The 8,656-nt window shown below is 37.1% G+C and overlaps 1 protein-coding gene across 1 annotated transcript; it reads left to right on the top strand.

Annotated features, from left to right (window-relative positions):
• Positions 1–7,287: 7,287 nt before the first annotated feature.
• Positions 7,288–8,418, top strand: LOC121479243 (four and a half LIM domains protein 1-like). Its single transcript, XM_041734711.1, has one exon. It carries the CDS (start codon positions 7,398–7,400, stop codon positions 8,238–8,240), a length of 843 nt encoding a protein of 280 aa, XP_041590645.1. The 5' UTR covers positions 7,288–7,397; the 3' UTR covers positions 8,241–8,418.
• The last annotated feature ends 238 nt before the right edge of the window (positions 8,419–8,656 follow it).

Here is an 8,656-nt window from a genome sequence, read left to right as displayed (position 1 = left end):
GAATACTAAGTTCTACACCTGAAACTAATATTACACTATATGTTAACTAACTGGAATTTAAATAAAAGCTTGAGGAAGAAAAAAAGAATATACACAAAAATCATAGCTCAGAACACTAGGCTAGTCTGTAAATTATCCTGATTCTATAGGGAGATATTTTAAAGAGACTAAACTCCCTTTAATTATACAATCCTGCTCTGCAGGTGTCTAACAATGAATGATTCTTGACTATAAAGTGGATATATTGATGGTATCTTCAGGATTACTTTGACAGTAACTATGATAATTTATGTAATGTACATATATATTTACTAGTATTTAAAAATATTAGCTTATATTGTTGGTGCATTATTATTTCTAGACTCTGAACTTTTTGGATTCCTAGACTTGAACCATAGCTACATTTCATTTTTTTTTAAATTTTTTATTTATTTATGATAGTCACAGAGAGAGAGAGAGAGGCAGAGACACAGGCAGAGGGAGAAGCAGGCTCCATGCACCGGGAGCCTGATGTGGGATTCGATCCCGGGTCTCCAGGATCGCGCCCTGGGCCAAAGGCAGGCGCCAAACCGCTGCGCCACCCAGGGATCCCGATAGCTACATTTCAAATGCCTACTACAGTGTGTGATAAAGACCAAGTTTTCAATATATATTTCTTTAAGGAATTAACCATTTACATGACCTGATTCCACAGTGTTTCACTTTTAAATGATTATGGAAAATTGATATTGGAAGAAAAATTCAATTAAATTTGAACCAGTGCAGTTCCAAATATGTAATAATATTTGTAAGAATAAAGGAAATAGTGTCATTTTCAAATATTTACACCTTCTTCTATTACCAAGTTTAAGTCAAAAACTAAATGTCTTCCCCCTATTTTGCTCATTTCATCATTTTCTTTAAAAAAAAAAGATTTATTTGAGAGGGAGAGAGAGGGAGGAAGAGAGAGAGAAAGCATGGACAAGCATGTGAGTGGGAAGAGAAGCAGAGGAAGAGAGAGAGAGAATCTCAACCACACTCCCTGCTGACTATGGAGACCCAAGTGGGGCTTGATCTTACAACCCATGAGATTATGACCAGAACTGAAATCAAGGGCTGTTTGCTTAACTAACTGAACTACCCAAGTGCCCCTCATTCCATTATTTTCTTTCCTTAAATTATACCCGGGCTATGCTTTTGTCCATCTAATTTGAAAGTTATAAAAATTATCTTTTAAGCATACATAAGTGTTTAGAACGTGTTTAGAAAACCTCGGTTTCTGTGTGTCATCATAAAATATCCTTGAGAAACCACCATGTATGCATTTAAGCATACAATAAGTGTTTAGAAAACCTCGTTTTTGTGTGTCATCATTAAATATCTTGAGAAACCACCATGTATGCAAAGCTAAATAAAAAAAATATAATTCTAGAAGATATTTTAACCATATCTCAGTTCCTAATAGAAGTAATTTTCTGTATTTTGACCTAATATACCTTTATTATTAAACAATTTTATTGAAATTCTTTAATAAGAATTATATTCTATTATGTAACAGTTATGTTAAAAACACTGATTATTGTTATTAATGATAAGTCAAGACTTATATTCAGCAATTTTTTAATTTAATATATATTACTCCACCTCTGGGCCCCCAAAATAATAGAAATCATATTGATAGCTATAACAGGATTGTAAAACAAGAATATTACATTTTAAAATGTATAAGTATAAGCACTTTAGCCAAAGACTGCTATATAATTGTGAACAGCATAATACCATTCTTTTCTTAGGTGAATTAATTTATTTCATTGTCCTTGTTAGTGCCCATCACATGAAAGAGTAAGTTGTTACAGTTTGCATCTGGGATATAATGGAAAGATAGAGAATTCTAATCCTCACTATCTAATTCTATCCAAATTACAAAATCAAATTAACATAAATACAAGGAAAATGCACAGAATGTGCTAAGGATTAGAAACTAAAAAAAGAAATTTCAATGTCCTCCTATTCCAGCCTTCTAAATTTTAATTAGATACCAGATTCCTGCCATAATTCTATTGTGTACACCCAGTTTAAAATTCTAAAACTTTTCATTTTATAAATCAGAGCATTTTTAATTATTTTAAATTTTATAATTGCATGATACTATTGATTTTGAAAGTTTTTGGGGAAAAGGGAAAGAAATATATAGAACTTGCATATCACTTTAGTTCTGTGTGAATTTCTAAGGGAGAATCTAGATAAAACTACTCCAACGTGTTAGCTTAATTAGGCGCTGTTCAAATTAACCAGGCATTTCCCCCTACTTCCAAAAAGAATCAAAGAAGTCCATACTGCCATAAAAATTGATACAGTGAAACCATCACACATATGGTTTTATCAGAACATATTCTCTTTCTTAAGTGAAAATAAACTCTTTCTGAGAGTAAAAAATCTGAACAGAACATTCTTGATTATCTGCAAAAGCTACAAAAGCACTTATGGGCCTATTCAACCATCAGAGAGGCAGAATTTTAGGGAAGTCCATTCCTGAAATGTATCTTTATTTCCTGATGTGCTTATTGCCAATGTTATTTTAGTTGTTAGAGTATCTTAAAGACATAAAAGCAGTTGGTTAGATGTTCTAAAGATGATGGCAGTAGCCTGCAGCTTACATAAACACTATAGGGTCCATGGACATAGTCGCAATAAAGCAGAACATCGAAAACACAGCTTATATAAAACGTAATACACTCAGCCGGAAGATACTTTTAAACATTTGCTAAAATTACTTTACAAGCAGGCATGTTCACTATAAAATCATCGTAATGGTGAAATAAAGCAGAGGTACAGAATAAAATGTAAGAAATTCTCTCAAACAATTCTATTTAAGCATCTAAATAACAACTAGGGTTATCTTGTTGCAATTTACAGAGTTCTTTTACATGAAGATCTCATTTATAGTTTTCTGGTATAGATAATTATCTTATTAAGTTTAATGGTGTTCCTGAAATTTCTCATGTTTACATAATATCTAAATGAGTCTCTGACCTATTTTCCTTCCAGATATAGGTGCTTCTGTGCATGTACTACTATCTTTCAAGTAAGATTAGTTCATGGGCTACCCCTACAATCCTGTGTGCATATGTTTTTTAGCAGCTTATTTTATGTAGGATACAATGCTTATTATAGACTGGGCATCATTATTCAGAGGGAAGAATTGGTAGTATTGGAAGAAAAAAAAATGTTGTTAATGTTAATTATCAGAAATTTGTTTGTGATTAGTAAATTCACATGAGGTACCCAACTGAGACTTGCTTGGAACCAAGCTGCCTGGGTTTTCTTTCACTGAATTGATGCTTTCTCATCATTTCCTATAAAAGAAGTAAAATTGAAGGGAGAACATATCCCCTTGTGAACATGACCCCATATTGCACAGATAGTAGAGCTCCTTAGCCACAAGACATATTTCTGCGGGACAGTGGGATGATATTTTGCTGACCTTATTTTTGTGAGCTTTCACTTTCCTCAGTGGTCTATTTCTTACTGCAGTAAGCATAAAGTTATGGACATTATGGAATTGACACTAAATTTAATACATGAAAGCTAGTGACCATGAAGGGGCCTACCTTGTCCAACGAGCTGAAAATATTAAAAATCAATACATATGTATATATATATATTCATATACATACTTATATATTTAACTTTTTAAAAAGAATGTTTTACTATTCTGTGGAAATGGTTAATCATATTTCCTTTGTAAATACCAATCATTATGTCTGGAAATCCTTATAATAAAAATTATAGCATGCTTGCTTTGCTTAGTCTTCAACCTCCTATTATGTAGAAAGCAACAGGAAAACATTATATCATTTTTAACAGCAAAAAGAAAAATAAAGTAGCCCTCAAAATCTTTTTTTTTTAAATATATCGCATGACTAAGGTTGCAAGACCACCTAGTGAAATGAGATCCAAAGAGTGGGTGGCAGTTCAGAGAGGTAAGGTGGAGAGACAAAATAAATGAATTGGCTTGCTTTAGGCAGATCTGTAGGGAGAAGAAGTGCCTACCATAGAAGCAGGACATGAAGCAACTGAAAAATTTAAATTCTTTTTTTTTAAGGATTTATTTATTTATTTATTCATGATAGACATAGAGAGAGAGAAAGAGAGAGGCAGAGACAGAGGGCAGAGGGAGAAGCAGGCTCCATGCCGGGAGCCCGATGCGAGACTGGATCCTGGGACTCCAGGATTACGTCCTGGGCCAAAGGCAGGCGCCAAACCACGGAGCCACCCAGGGATCCCGAAAAATTTAAATTCTTAAAGGTGTGGGCTAGCCTGAGAGTTTAGAATCCCAGGAATATCCCCAAAAGAAGTCAGCCACCACCTTACATCTCATGTTTATAGTCATCCACCATGGTTCACAAGGAACACCAGTGGTAGGGCAAGAGGCTTAAGAGAAAAGAGACTCTATGGTGGAGACATGCAGGGATTTCCCAGGTGAAAGTAGCAGAACTTAGAGGAAACTCTCTGCATACTGAACTCTGCACAAGTTTATGGTAGTGGTTGACTGTCACAGAGAGACAAATAGCATGTCTGTATACCAGACTCTGCTCTGATAAAGACAAAAACTATCTGCTACTAGAAGAGGGACAAGAAACTTATTCACCCCTAGGACTCTGCATTGACTTGAGGCAGAAGACCTCTGCCGCTGAGTAATAGGCAGAGAATCCATGGTCTAGGCTATGCACTGAGTAGTAGGAAAAGGTTTACTAACAACCTGGTGGGGTCAGGACTTCTAAGAAGGCCTCACTTCTGAGGTTTAGGTATACAAGTCCTGCCTAAGACTAAGGATGAAGCAAGAGAATTGAACAACCTGTCCACTCAAGCTATGAGCCTACAATGAGTACCAGGAAACACGTACATACACACAACTAAAAAATTATAGAATAGGGGATCCCTGGGTGGCTCAGCGGTTTAGCGCCTGCCTTCTGCCGAGGGCATGATCCTAGAGTCCCAGGATGGAATCTTCCTGCATGGAGCCTACTCTCTCTCTCTCTCTCTCTCTCTCTCTCTGTCTCTCTCTGTCTCTCATGAATAAATAAGTAAAATCTTAAAAAAAAAAAAAGTTACAGAATGTCTCTCATGTAAACACACATAGAAATCCTTAGCAGAACATTAGGGAATGAAATTCAACAATATTTGAAAGGATAATTCTCCATGGTCAAGTTAGATTTGTCCCAGAAATGCATGATTGTTTTATGATATGATAATTAATGTAATTTGCCACATTAACAGATTAAGAGTATAAGATCATATAATCATTTAAATTGATGCAGAAAAGCCATTAGAGGAAACCTCAGGATTGGAAAAAAGAAAAGCTTTCTCCACTTTATAATGGACATTTATGAAGAATCTACAGCTGATAATCATCTTTTAACATTAATAGCTTTTTTGCTAATACTAGGAACACTTCAAGGATGTCCTTTTTCACCACTTTCTCACATAGCATTTTACTAGAGATCCAAGGAAGTGCCATAATACAAGAACAAAAAGCATATTGGATGGAATTAAAAAGTAAATTTTGGGGAGTAGATGTCTGTGTGCATAGGAAATCCTAAAAATTCTACAAGAGACCATAATTTGACAGTTTCTTATAAATTTTAACAAGCAATTGCCATGTGACCCAGAAATTCTACTCTTGGGCATTTATCCAAGAGAAATGAAGACCTGTATATAAATGTTCACCAGTATACAAATGAAATGTTTTTTTCTTAATAACGCCAAACTGGACACCGTCCAGATGTCCTTCATTGGCGAATGATTCAACCAGGTATGGTTCATCCACCCTAGAATACTATTCAGCAATAAAACATGAGCCAACTATATTGATACACTCAACTTGGATCAGCCTATGAGAAAGTATGCTGAAAAGTTGATCTGAAAAGGTTGTATAGTATATCATTCCATACATATAACATTCTTGAATTAACAAAACCCTAGAAATCGAGAACAGATTAGTTGAGTGCTAAGGATGGGAGGGGGGGGGGAGCTGCAAAGGGATACCACTAGGGATCCTGGCAGAACCATTTGGAGTCTTCACTGCATCAATGTCTAAATCCTAGTGATGATATTCTAGGGTTTTGAAAATGTTATCATTGGGTAAAAGGTATGAGAAAACCCTCTGTATTTCTTATAACTGCATAAAAGTCAATGATCATCTCAAATTCACTTACAAATCAACTTCTAAAACTGGACATTTCAAAATAATGGCTGTCATCATTTCAAAACTTCCTGGAATTTATTATGCATTTAATTTTGTTTTCAAAATTTAGGAGTGCTTATTTCCTAGGTATCTGTTCTTTCTAAATTATTACTATTGTGGCTTATATAGCATTTTATACTCTTTTAAAGTAGTCTCTTTTGCTCATACCATATAATTACATGTGATAAGTTTAGGTCAAGTTGATTTGTTATGCTTACTAGTTTTACTTCATTTTTATATTTATTTCAATATTACTACCAAATTAAATGGAGTAGTTTAAAAAGAAATATTCATCTTAATGTTTGTTTAACATATTATTGATTTAGATTATTGTTTAAATGAAACAAGTTGAAAAGTTATCAGCCTTTCAATATTTGTGCTAAAATTGTGAACTCTCTATCCCTAAATTGTAATATTTGATTATATGTCTTACTTTTGACCAAAAAAGAAATATTTGCTCACATTAATTGTCTTCCAAGGTCTTTTGGCATAAATATTGAATAAATACCTTCAGCTACTTGGAACATAGAGGTGCCATTAAAATGGGGCAGAATAAATATATTTTCATTAATTAGATATATAAACAAATTAATTATCCAGAACTGAGTGTGGTTCTTATTCATATCTTCCAATATGAAATGAGAATCTGGATCACTGTTCTTTGGCATACAACGTGGAACACGTCCCCTGTTTTAAAAGTTATATTTTTGAAAGATTTTCCCCAGATTTGTAGAGTACATGTATATATCTATGTGTATGCATATACATCTATATTAATACACAGAGATTCATCAAATCATAAAAAAAATTTGAAGTTTAGTGACAATTGCCTAAATGTCAATAACCTTAACTGTATGTATGTATGTATGCATATACATACTCTCCACATATATATACACATATATATTTAATGAAAATATATATTAAACAATTTTGAAAATATTACTTTAGGGAATTTCCTTAAATCTGGCTCAAAGCAGTCATCTAAATATGCTTGAAACTTGTCCGCAGCCGCCGCGCCTCGGCCTCGGTGCAGGCAGCTGAGACAGCTGCGGGGGCGAGCATCACCAGGCAGCACATTGGAACTTGTCCACTGTGTCAAGCCCTTGCTGACTACATCCCAGTCTCCACACATCCAGTGTGAGGTCCCTCCAGCTACAAGGTGGGCACCATGACTGAAAAGTTCGACTGCCACTACTGTAGGGACTCCCTCCAGGGTCAGAAGTATGTGCAGAAGGACGGCCACCACTGCTGCCTGAAATGCTTTGACAAGTTCTGCGCCAACACCTGCGTGGAGTGCCGGAAGCCCATTGGGGCAGACTCCAAGGAGGTGCAGTATAAGGACCGCTACTGGCATGACACGTGCTTCCACTGCTCCCAGTGCCTTCACCCCTTGGCCAACGAGACCTTTGTGGCCAAGGACAACAAGATCCTGTGCAACAAGTGCACCACCTGGGAGGACTCACCCAAGTGCAAGGGGTGCTTCAAGCCCATCGTGGCAGGAGATCAAAATGTGGAGTACAAGAAGACCCTGTGGCACAAAGATTGCTTCACCTGCAGCAACTGCAAGCAAGTCATCGGGACTGGAAGCTTCTTCCCTAAAGGGGAGGACTTCTACTGCGTGGCTTGCCATGAGACCAAATTTGCCAAGCACTGCGTGAAGTGCAACAAGGCCATCACATCTGGAGGAATCACTTACCAGGATCAGCCCTGGCACGCCGAGTGCTTTGTGTGTGTTACCTGCTCTAAGAAGCTGGCTGGGCAGCGTTTCACCGCTGTGGAGGACCAGTATTACTGCGTGGATTGCTACAAGAACTTTGTGGCCAAGAAGTGTGCTGGATGCAAGAACCCCATCACTGGGTTTGGTAAAGGCTCCAGTGTGGTGGCCTATGAAGGACAATCCTGGCACGACTACTGCTTCCACTGCAAAAAATGCTCCACGAATCTGGCCAACAAGCGCTTTGTTTTCCATGAGGAGCAAGTGTATTGCCCCGACTGTGCCAAAAAGCTGTAAAGTGACAGGGGCTCCTGTCCTGTAAAATGGAATTGAGTCTTGTTCTCTGTGTCCTCGCCCTCTGCCCTGCACCACCCCTAGGGCCAGAGCGGCCTCTCCCCTCTGAGGTTCTTCTGGCTTTGCTCCCATTTTACAGTATTACTCACATAAGGGCACACAGTGATCATTACTAGGATTTAGCAGCGAAGTTCACTTCTCTCCATAGCTGCAGTGAGAAAACAAACAGATAGATTGACTCTTCTGCATGTTTTACAATAGGGCAGAAAAGTGCTAATAACCAATTTAGTTGCTTAGTGACGTAAGCAAGAAGCCTAACACACGAAGCCCCCACTGAGATGCGTCTCGTGGCTCAGCTGGGACCCACCGTGTCCTCAGGACACACAAGAGTTGCAGCGGCTGCTCCAACTCGGCTGCTC

The sequence above is a fragment of the Vulpes lagopus genome, chromosome 20 (genome assembly GCF_018345385.1).
Source record: "Vulpes lagopus strain Blue_001 chromosome 20, ASM1834538v1, whole genome shotgun sequence".
NCBI lineage: Eukaryota > Metazoa > Chordata > Mammalia > Carnivora > Canidae > Vulpes > Vulpes lagopus.
The sequence above is the reverse complement of the archived record's forward strand: the minus strand, read 5'-3'. Positions and strand labels throughout refer to the sequence as shown.

Coding starts and splice junctions, on each gene's coding strand:
- LOC121479243 (XM_041734711.1), top strand. CDS start 7,398: ATGACTGAAAAGTTCGACTGCCACTACTGTAGGGACTCCCTCCAGGGT.